This window comes from Echinops telfairi, unplaced genomic scaffold, assembly GCF_000313985.2.
Source record: "Echinops telfairi isolate 266 unplaced genomic scaffold, ASM31398v2 ScPeMD7_4;HRSCAF=17, whole genome shotgun sequence".
Taxonomy (NCBI): domain Eukaryota; kingdom Metazoa; phylum Chordata; class Mammalia; order Afrosoricida; family Tenrecidae; genus Echinops; species Echinops telfairi.
Genome location: NW_022103900.1, coordinates 15,677,843 through 15,695,748, shown reverse-complemented (window position 1 = coordinate 15,695,748; position 17,906 = coordinate 15,677,843). Strand labels below are relative to the sequence as shown.

General features: G+C 40.8%; 1 protein-coding gene across 1 annotated transcript in view; it reads right to left on the bottom strand.

The window, feature by feature from the left end:
* LY75 (lymphocyte antigen 75) overlaps window positions 1–17,906 on the bottom strand; it is a 114,339-nt gene that overhangs the window by 10,721 nt on the left and 85,712 nt on the right. Inside the window, 8 exon segments of the mRNA XM_045298610.1 lie at window positions 2,578–2,727; window positions 4,119–4,287; window positions 6,258–6,484; window positions 7,762–7,956; window positions 8,650–8,766; window positions 12,032–12,199; window positions 13,690–13,855; window positions 15,870–16,096. Coding sequence (XP_045154545.1) covers window positions 2,578–2,727; window positions 4,119–4,287; window positions 6,258–6,484; window positions 7,762–7,956; window positions 8,650–8,766; window positions 12,032–12,199; window positions 13,690–13,855; window positions 15,870–16,096 — 1,419 coding nt within the window.

Below are 17,906 nucleotides of genomic sequence, written 5' to 3'. Positions count from 1 at the left end.
CCCACATAAAAGAAGCACACCAGCCTGTGTGATCATGAGGTGCCGATGGGTCAGGTATCAGGCATCAGAAATCCCAGAACAATCTTATTGATGCAAATGAGTGGTGGTGGGGAGGGGGCGGTCGTTCACAGAGTGGAAACTCAAAGCCCATTTGTAGACACTTGAACATCCCCTCACAGAATGGTCACAAAGAAGGGATGAGCCAGCCAGGGTGCAGTATAGCACCAACACAACACACAACATTCCTCTAGTTCTTTAATTCCTCCCCCGACTATAATGACCCCAATTCTACTGTACAAATCCAGCTAGACCAGAGCATGTACACTGGCACAGATAAGAGCTCTCGACACAGGGAGTGCAGGGCAGATAAACCCCTCAGGTACAATAATGGGAGTAGTGATACCATGAGGGTAGGGGGACGGGTGGTTGAGGAGACAGGAGGAATCCATCACAATGATCAATGTATAACGCACCTCCCCATCCCCCACCCAGGGGGAGAAACAACAGAAACATGGGTGAAGGGAGACAGTAGTTGGTTTAAGCTATGAACATAATAATAATTTATAAATTGTCAAGGGTTCATGAGGAAAAAAAATGAGGAGCTGATACCAAGGGCTCAAGTATAAAGAAAATGTTTTGAAAAGCATGATGGCAACATATGTACTTGATACAATTGATGTCTGGATTCTTATAAGAGCTGTAAGAACCCCCAATAAAATGATTTATTAAAATAAAAAAATTAAAAAGAATTTAGCCTCCACCCTACTTTGCAGTAAGTCTACTTCCTCTTTTACGAGGAAGAGTGCTCTGACTTTCAGAACATATTGATAGCACACACTAGCTTGGTTTCAATTCTCATTTGTCAAGTGCCCATCAAAGAGCCGTGCCGTAACTCGGATATTTTAAAACCAGTCTAGTTTCTCCACAACAGTTAGCAAAATAAATCAGATAGTGCTATCGCCCTGGCTAAATTGCTACTCCAAGCTGCTCGTAAACATTCTTGGTCTTTTGTGATCTCCCTAGAATTCATTTCACACGGTGATTAAACTTGTCTTTTTCAAATAGATTGATCTGTAGACAAATAAGTCCTGTCCCTCTGGTCTGCAGACCATAATGTGGGCCCTGCTATTGCAGAATGGACCAACAACCCATGTTTCTTTGAGTTTTTGTCAACCCAGCAAGCTTACTAATTAGTAACTGGGTGATGAGAGACATACAATTTTTTAGTTACTCCTTAACCACCTTCACCATTTTTTCCCTGTCATTCAATTCTTCAATCTGAGCACATCTAGCTATATGTAAAATTATTTCAATTGCTTTGCTAGTATTTTTACATAATAGTTCATTTAACTGTTGTATCTTCTACTTCTTCCCGTTTTATCTTATTGTCCAGTACTTATTCTTCCACTGATAATTTTTATGACGTTTCCATTATTTAATTGAACGTATTGATGCGGGGGCTGCAGAGTTCATGGAACTATCCCATCATCTTTTAATTTTTATTTTTCCATCCTTTTGATACAGCACTCTTCACCCTCCCCGCTAATCATTTCCCTACCACGGAGTCATTTGGTTATCATGATATTATAATGAAGACTTTAGAAACACAATTATTTCAAATTATTTCCTTAAGAAAAAAATTGATTGGGTGCTCACCTCCCCGATATGATCGCTGAAGACAAATGGGTGCATAAGCAAATCTGGCGAAGAAAGCTGATGGTGCTTGGCTATCAAAAGACATAGAGTCTGGGGTCTTAAAGGCTTGAAGGTAAACAAGCGGCTATCTAGCTTGGAAGCAACAAAGCCCACATGGAAAAAGCACACCAGCCTGTGTAACCACGAGGTGTCGAAGGGATGAGGTATCAGGCATCAAAGAATAAAAAATCATATCATTGTGAATAGGGGGATTGCGGAGTGGGGACCCAAAGCCCATTTGTAGGCAACTGGACATCCTCTTATGGAAGGGTCGCCGGGAGGCGATGACCCAGTCAGGGTGCAGTGCAGCAACGATGAAACATACATTTTTCCTCCCCCCCTACTATCATGATCCCAATTCTACCTTACAACTCTGGCTAGACCAGAGGATGTACACTGGTACAGATAGGAACTGGAAACACAAGGAATCCAGGGCAGATGATCCCTCTAGGACCAGTGGTGAGAGTGGCAATACTGGGAAGGTGGAAGGAGGGTGGGTTGGAAAGGGGGAACCAATCAACAAGGACTTACATATAACTTCCTCCCTGGGGGACGGACAACAGAAAAGTGGGTGAAGGGAGACAGTGTAATATATGACAACATAATAATTTATATATTATCAAGGGTTCATGAGGGAGTGGGGAGTGGAGAGAGAGTGGGAAAAATAAGGAACTGATGCTAGGGGCTTAATTGGAGAGCAAATGTTTTGAGAATGATGAGGGCAATGAATGTACAAGTGTGCTTTACACAATTGATGTATGTATGGATTGTGATAAGAGTTGTATGAGGCCCTAATATTATGATTAAAAAAATAAAAAGGAAAGAAAACAATTGTATGAAAAAGATAATTGTATCAAGGCAAATCAGAGAATTTTAACTCACCGAGTTCTGGACACAACTCTTGGGCCTCTGAGAAAGTGTGCAGTGCTTGGTCAAACAGGTAACAGTGGCCCCTGTACTGGATCCATGGTGACCCATTCATTTTTGTCCTTGGACACCTTGATGAATATTCATAAGGGGTCTGCTCTTTAGCTATAAAAGTGAACCACACAGTTGTAAGAATTCAGAGGGAAAAAACGACTGCCTTTCCTATATTCATTACATGTTGCTGTTTGAAATTCTTGTTCCTATGGGGGAGAAAGCTCTCCCTCCACAGCCACGCTGGAGAAAGGCACTGTGCGCATACTCTAAGTGGGTAGTTCTAGTTAACTTTTGGAATACCAGGTGCTCCCCACTTTTATTTGCATTTTCTGTTAAGGAAAAATTTACTCCCAAACCCGAAGTTTTTGTTTCTACGTTTTCTTCTAGGATGTCTTTCTTTTTTGTGCAACCCCCCTTTCTGGTTCAAGAACAATTTGTTCCATTTCAACATGATCTCAATGCACCAGTTAATTCAAGCACAAGCCCTGTCAGGGTGGTGGCACAGCACAGGACTTTGGTTCCTTAGATGTCCCCAGGGAGCCCAGGGAGTCTGCACCTAAACCCTCAAGTTCTGCAAACCCCCTGTGTGCAGCCAAAGTCCAGCAATCTTTAGACCTGTGTGCAGCTTCCTTGCTCGCACTGGGAGTGCCTACCAACCAATCGCAATGTCGGAAGGGCTTACATGCCTTCTGCCCCCAAAAGGAAGATCGCATTTATTTCTGGACTTAATAACAAAGATATCAGTTCTTGATATCTTTATCATTCATTATTTGCACAGTCTCTTTGTCTTACATCTATCTGTCCATCCAGTACTTTCTGCTATTTCTCTATTTCTATAGCTTATATTTTCACATTTGTTTCTGCCTGACTATTCAAGGTCTAAACACTGAATCTTGTATGAAGGTTCTTCAGAGGAGGAAACAGGAGGAGCCCAGAGAACCAAAGCTTTAGATTGCCACCAGCTTCCTGCCTCTGCGGCTCTTGGGGTTGGGGTGGAGAGTGGGCTGGGGTGAGATTTGCGGTCTTGTGTTCATCCTCAATGCTTGAATTTTACTGACCACGGGTCACTCTAAGCCTAGTCCCTGATGGAAGTAGCACTTTGATTGGAAATCAAGGCGATATAAGTTTAGAGAATGCTTGAGGCCCCACAAGCAACTGGACTTCTTTATGTAAAATCTCTCAAAGACTTTAATATGATGAATCAGATGAGCTAATTACCAAATTTACATGCCCTGCTCCTCAAGGAGCAGCTCAGCCTTTGAGAAATATTACTGAATGAAAGAGAAGTCACAATTTTTAGGGGAAAATGTACCCAATGATAGACCAATTGATAGTCTTTGTGAATAAATTCCTTGAATAGATATGTGTCTTTCTTTCTATTAATAAAATAGAAAAATTATTTTCATAAGACTTGTGGACAAATATATGTATTTCAAATCTGTAATAATAATTCAAACACTATCATTTTAGTAAAGAGACATATATCCAAAATCAAGTCTTACATTTTTTAGGCTTATAACAAATAGCGCCATCCTTAACAGAGTTGCATTTCTCATGTTTCCAAATTCCTTTTGGATCCAAGACAACACAATTTCCAGGAGTTTTTTCGCCTTTCCATGGGATGTAGTCCACTGTGCTCCCATCAGACCACTCAAAACTTGATTCACTTCCCTGTTTTAAGAGTAAACGTAACTGTGACTCAGATGCATGGCTGCACGAAGCACGTGTACCTCCAGAAATGTTGGAATGACACCCCACTGTCTGAAATGTAAACTCCCGCTGATGTCGCAATAAGAAAATTACATTTAAAAGGAGAAATGGTGGGATGAGGTGTTAGCTGTTTGCTCACAAATAGAAGACCCTCAATGTGTGGGTCTGGACCTATTTGTAAACTCAGGTTTCGCTCCTTAGAGATATGAATTGGGGCATCGGCTCTGCTACGTTGTTAGTGGGGCATGAAACTGGGAGGTGAGAGGATGCTCTGCCGCTAGATTTCTTTCTTCAAAGGATGAGTTTACATAACACCTGAAGTTAAATTAGGTGCAAATGGTTTTTGTTTGTCACAATTCCAGGCTAATGATTCCAACCTTCCTATTATCCTGAATGTGTCTCGGACTCTATTTGTCATCTGATAAAGGCCACCACACAGCAGGGAGCCGGAGAAAGAAAATGCTTGTCAAGAACTCTCACAGAAAGACGACATGTTTTTCATTGAAATCTGTAACCCTAACTTGCTACCTTTTCTTTCTCTTATTATCCCCACTTTGCTCTATTAGTGATTTAAGTTAGGCATGCAGATTTAAGTAATCTCCATCGATGACTATGTTTGGCATTCCAGGCATAAGTATAGGTACAAAAATACACTTTTATATAAATATGCTTGTATATTTATATAAATATTAAGTTGATAAGATTCAAATTATGATGCAGAAGATGTATTCACTAGCAAAAGATTTATCTCAATAGTGTTTACATCACAGGGACAAGTAGGAAGAAATATATACATTTATTAGTCTTAAGATGTGCTAAGAATTTTACTGAGAAACATATATATGTATATATTCTTCTTAATCTTCACTAGAGTCCAATCTTGCAGTTATGTATTACCCCAGTTTAGGAGCTGAGCAAAGGGGCTTGCATTGGCTACATAATTGGTCCATGGTTACCCAGTGTACAAAAGGAAGACCTTCAATAATTACTCACATTCAGGTGTTTCTGACTCTATGCTATTTCACCAGTTTTTCAACAGGGCTGCCCTAAATCAGCTGCAGAGCTGTCATTGAGATATGAATCCACTGCACCCTGGCTGCACCCAGGTAGCTGCACTGTAGGCCATGTGCTCACCTCACGGTCCAAGGAGATTAAGGGCCAGGATTTAATTTGATGGAATGCAGACCTGCTTTGCTTTATGTTATCCATGGATGGTGCAAGGTTTTACAAATTGGAGGTTTGCTGCAACTCTGAGTCGAGCAAGGCTATCGGCACCATTTTCCAACAGCATGTCCTCATTTTATGTCTCTGGGCTGTAGTTTGTTAACCCTTCCATTTCAAACTTTTCAGAATGAGACTGCACACTTAATTACAACAAAATAAGAGTACAAATAACTCACTGCCATCAGGTTGATTCTGACTAATAGTGACCTTCTACAGGGTTTCTAAGGCTGTGAATCTCTGTGGGAGCAGACAGCTTCATCTTTCTCCCATGCAGCATCTGGTGGCTTTGAACCACTGCCCTTTCGGTCAGCAGGCCAACGCCATCAGGGCTCCTTAACAGACTTCAATGAAGTCAAAACATAACTTTTAAATGCACTGAGAATACTACAATGCATGTGATTTGCCTGATTGTGGTAGTCTGAAAATAAATATGCACTCTTGCTGAGGTATGCCTGGACTCTGAATTAATATGTTATCATCTTATTTCTAATCTCCAATGTAATAGGTTTCAAAACTTTCTGGCAAACAAAGCGAGGCCCACAACAGCAACAGTGCAATAAGCCCACGATCCATGTGCCTCCCCTGTGATCATGACCCTGCCTACGTCGGGCCCACCCATGGCCTCTACTCCTACCTTCAACCGACAATATCTCGGACAATATCTCGTTAACATTAGTTTATAATTAACACAGAAAACGTATACTTACATCATGACTGGAAAGCCCAGCCCATAATGGAAATCCATCACGCTTTGCAATATCTTCCAGAAAGAGCTGGTCTTTTTGGTTATGGACACTTGCCAGATGACCTCCACTTTGAGAACATAGGTTTAATGCTTCATACCATGTTACCTTCTTTTGAAGAACATGGTAAATACCATTATCATGTGCGATAAATTGAGGCAGAGTACTATTATATTCTTCTTTATAGTCAACTATAATGTGTAAATAAAAAGGTGTTAGTGTCTAAATTTAAATGATTTAAAAATAATTTATTTTGGGTGAGACTGGACATGCAATCATCTCAACAGTTAAAGAAAAAACCCTGAGAGGCTCATTAATAAGGGAGATAAATGGATTTTTCATATTGCCACAAGACATAGAATAGACTCTTAAGTAATTACTGTTGGCTGATTATTTTTAAAAGTATATATATATATAAATAGCTTTTATTGAAGGGGCTCATAAGGAGTTATGAATAGAAAACTACAATACTTGGAATAAGGACAAAACAATTACATGCTGGAATATGTTAACCTGATCGGAGAAAGTGTGATTCATCTAAACCAGAGAATTCAGGAAGCCTGATAATGCCTGTAGGGCTAGGTAAGAGTAGAAGAAAACAAAACATTTTATAAAAGGTATCAGTATGAGGCTGGGTGTCCACTATGCATATGATAATGAGGAGGTGAGCCGGATGGAGACAAAGATGTTTACAGAACAAGATGGAGAGACAGTGTGGCTTGGAGAAGGCCTCGGATTTTAGGACAGAGACTTTTTTGTGATTAAGTCTCAAATGCTTACATGAACTCGTTTGATAATTGATGGTTGGTAACAGGGAGCCCATGGGGATCGTTGGTGAAAGGGGACCTCAGGAAGCTGTTCCGGCAGTACCGTGGAGGGAGAAGCAAGCAGCGTGCAAGGAGACGGGTTTGTGATCATGGAGGGCTTAGAGCAGAATGGCAGTAAGAAAAGTTTGAAGTTGTGTAAAAATTTAAATCACATGCATTTTAAAGTAGGTTTCTTTAAGGAATCAGGCGAGATTGGGAGACATGAATTTTTTTTTCACTTGGAATGCCAAATCTCTACCCACACATACATATTTGCTTATAAAAATCCTACTCATCCCTCATGGACCAAATGCAAATCTCACCTCCCGCTCAAGTCATTTATTAATTATTTCAGTTCTCATAGATTTCTTTTGGCTCCCTCTCCTCCCAAAGTTAAGTTTGTCTCAAACAACCTAAGATGAACGTATTTAAAGCAGTCAAACAATTCATATTTTACTCCTTGAGGTCAGAGACCAGGACACCGGGGACATGTCATATTCCTCCTCCACGTCCTCCACAGAACTGGATCCCGGAGAGGCATTCAAAGGAAACTGTGATTTGCACTAGCTGGCGCTACTAAGAAAAAGATGCTAACTGAGCAAGAATGAAGAAAAATGATATTCTCTTTCCCTGGAGTGAAAATCCAACATTAGCACACTTACCCATTTCAATTTTACAAGCAATGATGCTGTGCTGTTGAAAATAGAGTCTTTCTTTAATAAAATCAAACGTTTGAAAATCCCAGAGGCCATCAGTACTCAAGCCAGCAAAAAACTTGTCATTCTCCACAGCTGGCCGGCCCGCCCTCCAGTTTGTATACGACAGCGTGGTCTTATCGGACCACACGAGGGAATTATCTGAAGAAGAGACATTCCAGTTTTACTCTGCTCAGATACGAAATCATGACTTGAATTACAGTTAAGAAGAGCAACTCAGGCTTATTTTTCATTTAGAAAACACACTTACGACACAACCGTGACAATTTACCTTCAAGCCCATCACTGCAATAACAACTCAGCGTTTTGTCATTTTTAAAATCCAGCATTCATTTCTCTTACGTACAAATCTAAATGTGATGGAAATGAACACAGCTTTTTAACTTTTTTAGGCCAGCTCTAGCTGAGCTTCTACAGTGGTCGGAAACCCTGCCCCGTTAATAGAATCTGTATTTTTTTAATGTCATAGCATATCTGAGATTTAGTTCAAATGTTAAACATTGTCTCCTGTTTTCAGATCATTTGTCTCATTTTCTACCGAGTATATGTAATTATATGCATTTTCCACCCAACGGGGTTCATAGCACATTCGTAGAAGGGCAATTTTGTTCTTGTTCATCTTACATACTTAGTAGAGATATAAAGCAAATATTAGAAATTTATGAGAGAATGTGATCATTTTTAGCTACTTTTGAGTTGCTAGCATGGAGCCTAGAGAAAAAAATTATTTTCCACCAATCTAAGCTTGGTAGTAAAGGTATGTTAATGGCAGAATGAAGACACAAAAACTGTTTTGGTATTTATATAGAGAAAATAAAAATATTTACAACTTACCTTCATAAATTATGCCCAACAGCACCCACGAAGCCATATAATTCAAGTGCAAAAGCTGCTCAAGAACAAAGTGATTCTCTTTTTCATCTCGAATACTCAAAATGTGTGATTTGGGATCTGTTAAATAAACAAGTCAATAATTTTAAGAATTATATCTACAGACACTTTATTTTGCTTACAGTTTTCAAATATGTTCACCTCCCAGTTTGCTATATTACAAATGTTACATGGCAGTGGGAAATTAGAAAAGACATAAATGAAAAATATCTAAAAAAAAAAAAATCTCACTGCCCTAAAAATTAGGAGCCCTGGTTGTGTAGTGGTTACACATTGGGCTGCTAACCACGGGGTCAGCGGTTTGAAACTAGCAGTTGATCCACAGGAGAAAGAGGAGACTTTCTACTTCTGTAATGAGTGACAATGTTGGAAATCCATAGGGGCAGTTCTAGCCTGTTCTATAGGGTTGCTATGAATCAGAATGGACTTTGATGGCAGTAGGTTTGGTTTGGTCCTAAAACAAATAGGTTAAAAAGTCTTCAACATTTTGGATGATAAATTTGTTCTTGTTGTGGAAAATCAGTAGCAGAGTATTTAATACCCATTTTTAGTTGGCGCATACCCATCTATACGAATGAAATATTGTTAAAGGGTTCTGTATAATAAGAAACGCCTCTTAGGTGGGCCTTAAGATCTGCCTTTTTCTTAGGGATCACTACTAGGGAGAAAGGGATTTTAATATTTCCCAAAGTATGTTTCTCAAGAAATTAACAAGAGGGTTTCATAACATAGGTTTAAACAGAGTTATGTTCGTTGATTTATGCCCATACTTCTAGAAGTCTTTAGTCTGTGAAGGTACCTTGGATAATGCCAAGAGGAGGCTAAGGTGTACAGCATTTCCCAACCTACTCTTTTAAAATTAAAAGGTCTTTCTTGTCTAGCCAACTATAGACCTCCCTTATGGGGCATAACAGTTTGATATTTTCCACAGGAACTTTCTACAGGTTTCATAGCTCCATCATTCCGGATTCAAGTCCTCAGCAGATTGCAAAAGAAATATAGGCAGAATCTTGGGAGTTGAGAATTCACATTTCTTAAAAAAAAAAAAAAATCACACTTAAGATTTCAATATATAAATATATATATTACTATCAAATAATAAAATATTTTTAAAAGCCATCCCACAGAAACAAAACAAACCCACTGCCAAGGAAGTAGATTTGACCTAGCAGAAGTTTCCGAGGCTGTAAATATCTATGGGAGCTGGCAGCCGCATCCCTAAGAGTCAGATTGACCATGTTGTAGTGAGCAAGCCAATGCTTATCACAGGGGTCCTTTATCCAGTTGTAGTTAAATCCCCCTAGTTGTTCTTTAAACTTTGTTCAAAATCCGGATCCAATGTCCACCTGATGCATTTCAACATTATACTCTGCAAGTTCCTTTCGGCCCATGGGTTTCTTCTTTCTCTTACATTTTCTTGCACGAATTGAACAAACCAGCCCATCTGCCCAGTGTAGTTTTCCACATTTTGCCTTTTGCTGATTGTACCCCGAGAATACGTAATTTAACACAGAATATGTTATTTAACCTAATTTCAGTGCCCTGCCTTTCTTGTAAACTGCTATTAGCTCTACAGACGTGATTATATTGGCAAGAACACTTCACAGCAAGCATTGCGGGCTGCTCTCAGGAGTCATAGAATGCCTGGGAGCTTTCTTTCCATGTTAGAAGCCTGTGATGGCCAGTGCAAGGGCCACAGTTTCATCAGAGATTCATAAAAACACTGGTATTTTTATGCTATCATTCCCTTTTCATTTATCAGCGTGACTATTTCTACAGAGAGGAACTTCTCTCAACGACTTGGTTTCTCAGAGGTACAGTTTGCATGGGAAAGCAGGATCGATGCTAATGCTGTGCCAATTTTCAGAATAATGGACTGCTATCCTAACTGTCTCCAAAAAAGATCGATAACATTTTTGTTTGTTTGCTTTTGGGCTTGTTGCCACTGCCAGTTTTTTACTCTAGGAGGTTTTTAAAAACTGTGTTTGAATCCATGGTAGTCTTCGTCCTTAAAGTTAGTCACTCGAATTGTTCCATCTTTGGCTAGTGGGCACCCTTTCAATTGATTCCTGAGTCATTCTTATGGAGGTGGGAAAAGAGTTAGCCAGCTGTTAACCAAGTAGTAGACATGCAACATCGTTTGGGATTTAGCCTGTTTAAATTTAGTTTGCTACAACTGAAAATGTAACCATCCTCTCCCGCCCCCGCCCCTCCCAACTTGCCGTAAAACTTCCTCTTAAACTTAATCAGTAAGGATGTTCTAATTCAGCAAGACTGGGCAAACAAACCCATCTGGGCAAGCAAGCCATTTCGATAAGCACAGGAGCCTGAGATCGTGGGGAGTGACAGGCTCAAGGATGCTTCCTGTTTTGGTGAACCATGCCTCCTTTGTCCCAATGCTGAAGTCCTCTGTTCATTGTAACAAACCTGTTAAACATTCTCTCCAATTTGTTTGCTTTTCGCTGAATACTTGAAGCCATTTGGAGGTACAGAACCCAACCCCATGGTTTCCTTCTGCAAAGCGCTTGCAGAAATAAATTTAGACGTTCTCAAGCCTGCCAGGTCTGTCATTCTTCGGCTGAAACAGTGACGGGCATCCTGAATCACTGTGTTCTGGCATCACTTAGGCGATAAGCCTGTTGCTGTGTTGTACCACGGCCAATACCTAATCCTAGTGATACCATATCACAGAGTAAAACTGCCCCATCGGGCTCCCTACCCTGTCCCCTTTATGGGAGATTACCAGAACTTTTGTTCAAGCTGCTAGATTGGTGTGAACTGTCAACACAGCTGCTTGGCTATTCACTGAGTCCTGAGCCACGCACCACCTCCGAGGGCTTCTTTGAGATGACCCTAGTTATCCTCAATAACCCTTTGACTTTCTGGTCTGATGAGGTGGGCAGTTCTGTCTTGTAAAATGTGTGCTTCTCTTCGTTATAGGGGTTTGGGTTTAGCTAACGTCAGCTTCTGGCCTTTCAGAGTCACGATTGTTCACTCCCACAGTCTAGCTTGACTTGCCATCTGGTCTCTGCTCGGCATGGGCCATCGCTTTTCTTTGTTCAGTAGAGCCCCTCATGTTGACACACATGAAAGCAAACAGGCAGCTCCGTGCTCTAATGGATGGAGTGAAAAAGGCACCGCCACACGCTTTCCATTTTAATCAAACACAATTTTTACTGCTTCGTGGCAACTACTGTAAACAGTGTGGGATGCATATTTTTAAGGCCATAGAGCTAAACTAACCAGAAAAGTCTATAACAAACAGGAATTTGTGTGTATCTTAATGAGCATAAGTCAATACACCATGGCAGTCTGAAATACTTACTCAGTTTCTGGCATTGAGATTGAGCTTCACCTTGTGTTTGGGCCAGATATCTATTCTTCGCTATCATGAAATTGTAGCAACTGTTCTGAAAGGGTATCCATGGAGTATTTAGAATAGGAGATGGGCATTTAACATTTTCCACGGGTTTTATCTCTTTTTCCGTCTCATCTAGAAAAAAAAAGAGTTAATGGAAGGAATGTTAAGTTCAGGCATAAGCGTTAAATCCTGTTGCTGGTCATTAGGACTTGATTTATAGGCACGATTCAGGAAGCCAACAAGTGGTGCCTATTCGCTCCCTGCTAATACTCTTAAGAGTATAGCCTTTTAATGTTATAACTGGCTTTCTGTAGAAATAAAATTATTGGACACAGTTTTCTTACTCCTGCTAAGAAAAATAGCAAAAGGGCAGTGCTAGTAAGGTAAATGCTGTTTCTAAGTTGTCGCCTCAGGAAGCTGTATGGGCACTTTCCTGAGACGCACCGCACTATGACTTTGAGAGCCCAATGTCAGCTTCTGGTTACTGACATATGACCCACTGTTAAGGGAGTCTTTGCTAAAATACCTGAAGTTTTAAATGAATGGCTGCTAAAAAAAAAAAAATGAATGGCTGCTTTAACCAAAGAAACAGAAAGACTGCTGAAAAGTTGGCATCTATAAAATCTGTTTATGGTCTCTTTGTTTTGAGAAAGCTAAGCATTCAAGAAGATGTAAATATAGATACGCTCATCGGTATAAATCAAACTGACTTAGTATATTGAAGAGATAAGAATCTTTCCCGGCTCACAACTCTTTCTCTTTCTCTGTGAAGTGGCATCTTTTTTCCCCTCTAAGCCGCCCCCCTGCCCCTGCCCCAGCGGAGCTATTTCTGACAGCTTATGAAGTGGTTTCTGGTTTCCCCCACAAACCCTCAAAGACGGGCATCTAGCCGCCCTGAAACCACCTTCTCTGATTAGACACGAGATGGCATTCCCAACTCAGGCTGAGCCATCAGATTCTAAGAATTTAAAAGTAAGAGTTCAAAAAATAGGCAAGTCATCTCTAGCGGTGACTAGAAGAGAAAACTTCAGGACTGCCATATTCCCCCACACACAGAGAGCAACAGAAGGTCCGTCAGGAGAAGTGCCAGTCCACAGAGAACCAGACGAGCAACACGGAAGCGAGAATGAAGCTTCTGGCTCCCACTCAACGCCGGAGGCCTGGGACGCTTGAGAGTCGGCTCTATTTCCAGGTTGAAGGTGCTAAATTTCCCTTTGGCTTTAGGTAGCTTGAATTGGTTCCCGTTACTTGCAGCCAAATTAGTTTTAATGGTAGCCCCCTTATACATTCATTGTCAATGATAAGCCTTACACATTAATCCCCACATGATATAATTTTATAAGGTTGTAAATACAAAAATATATTCTTACATACAAATATATAGTGAAGCTGAGAAAGAAACTAAAATGTCAATGATCAGCTGACTTATAAAAATAGGTCTCAAACAAAACAAATTAATGGCAGAAAACTTAATATATCAAAACCCTACTCAAATATACATTTTCACAGTAAAAAGAACACAATTATAAATATTTTATGATTGTAAACCCAATTTTTTACTACAATTTCTACTACTCCTGAGTTGGCAGAGATTTAAGATGGAATATTGAAAATTAGCATACTTCCTGGATAGTAGCAAATAGCACCTGGTTGATTGTCATTGCAATCAACTGTTTTCCAGAATCCATCCGTGTCTAATACAACACAGTCTTCAATCTGTTTGTTATTTTCAGCCCAGCGGCTAAATTGAAGATGTTTCCCATCAGACCAACCAAAGTTGAGTTCATCCTGCAAGCAATGAAAATACATTTCAAGTAGTAGGACTTCCTGCTCTTTCCCCGCGGGTGATTTTGACCCCCATGGTCAAGCTAACAGCTCCTGGGTGGTGCAAATACTGTATGTTTGACTAGAAACCCAAATGTTGGTGGTTCAAACCTACCAGGGGCACCACGAAAGAAAGGCCTGGCGCTCTGCTTCCATGAAGATTATAGTCCAGACACGCCTGGGGTTGCCATGAGTCGGAATTGACTCAACAAAATGACCTGAGCTGAGGGTGAGTTAAAAAAGGTTTAAAAGTTCAGAGAGGTTACTCTTCAAGCAGATCCTAAATACTACTTTTAATTGAGCAAGGGAATGCTGCCATAAGCACCTCGTGCTTTGTCAGAGGTAATGTTTTTCTCTGAATCTGAAGTTTTTCTCTCATTCTCCAGTTCGGTCCTGCGTTTGTTTTGTGACCAAACTGTGTTCAAGTACACGTTCTCTGTACATTTTGATACCATGGGGGTAATTCTAAGCCACAAATAATAGAATTTGCTTCATAATAAAATGATTCTTCTCTCCTACACTGCCAATTACACACGCTTGAGTACTGGTCTACGTGACATTTACCTAACTAGGGCTGTACCTGTTGTTGGTGCTCAACTTCAGGGAAGAATCTACAGAAATGGCACCAAGCAGTCTTGTATCTGGCCCTTTGGTGATTCTCAGTCGGGCAGTGTCAAATTACTAGACAGAAGGTCGAGAAAGGACGCAAACATGACCTACAATGCCAAGATATGTTTTTGTTATTTGCTGCCACCGGTGTGACTCACGGCCACCCTCTGAGCGCAGAGCTGAGCTGCTTGGCAGGGGTTTCAAAGCTGCGACATTTCAGAAACAGGTGGTCGGGCCTGTCTTGTGAGGTGCCTCTAAGTAGGTTCAAACTGTCAACCTTTCCTTCGTAATTGAGCGCTTAATCATTTGTGCCACCCAGGGGCTCCGCCAAGTGAAATATTACAGCTTTAGGAAAACACATTCTCTAGTTCAGGACATCAAAGGTTCAGCGCGTCAACATCCCTGCTCTTGTTACCTGTACCTCTTTTGTGCTGAGGAGTGAAGAATGAGAGGGACCAGATCCTTCTCTCAGGGTTTGAGATGTGGTGAAACCCTATCTAACCCCTTTTCTGAGGGGCTTATTTCACTCTGCTGCTTCTCAAAGGGATGAAAAGGCCCCTTCCACACCATTCACCATGCTTCCTGCACTCCCAGCCCAGCCGGCTAAAAAATTCTCCCCTTCTCCTCCTTTCATTGGCTGAACAGATAAGGCCAGCTTCCAGTTCCAGCTCAGCCTTTTATTACAATAAATAATAACCCCTCCAACACAAAAACCAAAACCAAGCCCACTAGCACGGAGTCACTTCAGACGCACAGAGGCCCGAGAGCATAGAGTTGAACTGCCCTTCCAGGACTGTCAGTCTTTTTTTTTTAATAATCATTTTATTAGGGGCTCATACACCTCATCACAATCCATACATACGTCATTTGTGTCCAGCACATTAGGACATATGTTGACTTCATCATTCTCACAACACCCGCTTTCCACTTGAGCCCTTGGTGTCAGCTCCTCATTTTCCCCCTCCCTCCCTGCTCCCCCCGCCCCCTGAACCCTGAACCCTTGATAATTTATAAATTATTAATCTTTACGTGAACAGACAGGCCCCCTTTCTCTGTTGGAGCAAAATGCTGATCTTAATGTTAATCGCCAACATGTAACCCAGTATGCCACCAGGGCTCCTGAATAAATGAAGAGTGCTCACATGCATATGTTCATCAGAGCTTTGGGGCATCTAAAAAATAAGCCAACAGATCTTTCAATAGTGGTAAGATAATTTCTACTAGCATCCACAGTCCCCTGGAAATACACTTGCTGAAGGAAGATTTTAAAATTTCTGGTTTCTTACAGTTCAGAACGAGAGATGCTGGGCACCGGGAAAAGTGCCACTTTTCCATGGCTCCATCCTGGGGGGTGTGAAGGACAACTTACATCTTGGCTGGAGAGTCCAATCCACAAGGAAGAGTTTCGTAGGACGGTCTGCACCGTCAGGAACGCCTGCTGGTAGGGATCTGTGATGCTCACCAGGCGCATGTCGTGTTGAGAACACGCTTTCAGTGCATCGTACCAAGTCATAGTCTTTGGGATGATTTTATAGAGATTGTTCAGATATTTTATAGTTTCTGAAGTATTCTGCAAGGTCCGTCTGCTTTCAACTTCTATATAATAAAGCAAAACAAACAAACAGAATCCACTCACTCTGCAAGTTCTGAGGCTGGCTTACTCTTCATATTTCTCCCCATATGCATCTGCTTTAGAGATTTATCTACCGAATATTTATTTATTCTTTTCAGCCTTAGCCAAGGGAACTAGGTGTACCTTGCTGTGAACTGCTTGAGCCTCGATGTTTGCCTTCTAAAATTAGAACAAAATTCTGCGTCACTGGCCTCCTTTGGGAAGGAAGAAAGCTGTACACAAAACTACCCTTCCCTAAGATTACCATTTTAGGTCGATGCCAACAATGTGCTTTGTTTGAACTGCATTTATAAGGGAAGTTATTCGGTGTCCCCTTGCAAAGCCTACCTCTTGGAGAGCTAGCGTGAAAAAATGTACCACATTTCCTATTAGAGAATCCATTTGAATTATTGTTTATACTTCTTCTCTGAATAAGGGAGATACTAAACATTGTTGTAAAAATAGGGTTAACATTTATTTAGCTAAAAAGTTCTCCAAAAGTCCTTGGAATTTCAGACCCCAGGGTTAGCATGTGAATACATGTATGAAGGGGCTTTAAAGAGTTCGTGGAAAAATTCCACTAACTAGCTTATTTATTTATAAATCATTTATTGGGGCCCTTACAGCTCTTAAAAGAATCCATACATCAATTTCCACTAACTTTTAATTCAATTTTTCCACAAAATTTTGAAGGTCTTTTAACACACACACACACACACACACACACACACACACACAGCAGTCCTGGTGGTATAGTGATTACACATTGGGCTGAAATCCACAAGGTCAGCAGTTCAAAACCATCAGCAGCTCTGTGGGAGAAAGATGAGGCTGCTCTTTACTCCAGTAAAGAGTTATAGTCTCGGAAATCCACAGGGGCAGTTCTACCCTATCTTATAGCATCACCACCAGTTGGCATCGGCATTGACAGTGAGTTGTTGCATACACACACACACACACACACAGATGTGAATATATATGTGTATACATATACTTCGGGGTACCTGCCACTGAGTGGCAAGATATCTTTTCAGTTCATTGTTCTAAATACACCCTAGGCCAGGGGTGTCGAGCTGAAATAAAATGTAATGAGCGAATTGTGTGTATGGTATTGCCTCGATTTCCCCTAATGCTATTTTCTTCATAACTATTTTTTCTATTTTCATTTTATTTCAGATCATCGTGGGCCACAAAATATTACCTCGGGAGCCACATACGGCCTATGCGCCACCAGTTTGACGCCCCTGGCCTAGGCCTCTGGTTCTCCTGTCTTCACACACTTCACGTCTCTTTATTGATTCTTATTCAGTTCTCACTGATTACAAGTGAGATTACTACCATGCTTACACAGCCTACAATTGCCCCCCTACTTAGAAGCAGTCTTCTGCTCTTTAGAACTCTCAGGTCATGTATCCACACTGTCAGAGGGCTGTCACATGTTTGCAGTATTGTCTGTAGAGGTATCATCTCCCTTAACAAGCTCTTTAAGGACCAGGGGCTGAAATTGTATTGTCCACTGTGGGGGCTCAGTTAGATTTGCATGGACTATTGTTAACTTGTTGGTAGGGTTAGTTTAGTATAAGGAGTTCAGGTCTTAATGAACTCCTTATACTAAAAGGGAATAGAGGAAAGAACTAGAAGGCAAAGGACATTTATAGAGGTCTAAATACAGGCACACACATATGTAAATAATATTTATATATAATGATAGGGAAATAGATCTTTGTACATATATTTATAGGTTTAGTATTAAGGTAGCAGATGGACCTCTACTCAAGTACTCCCTCAATGCAA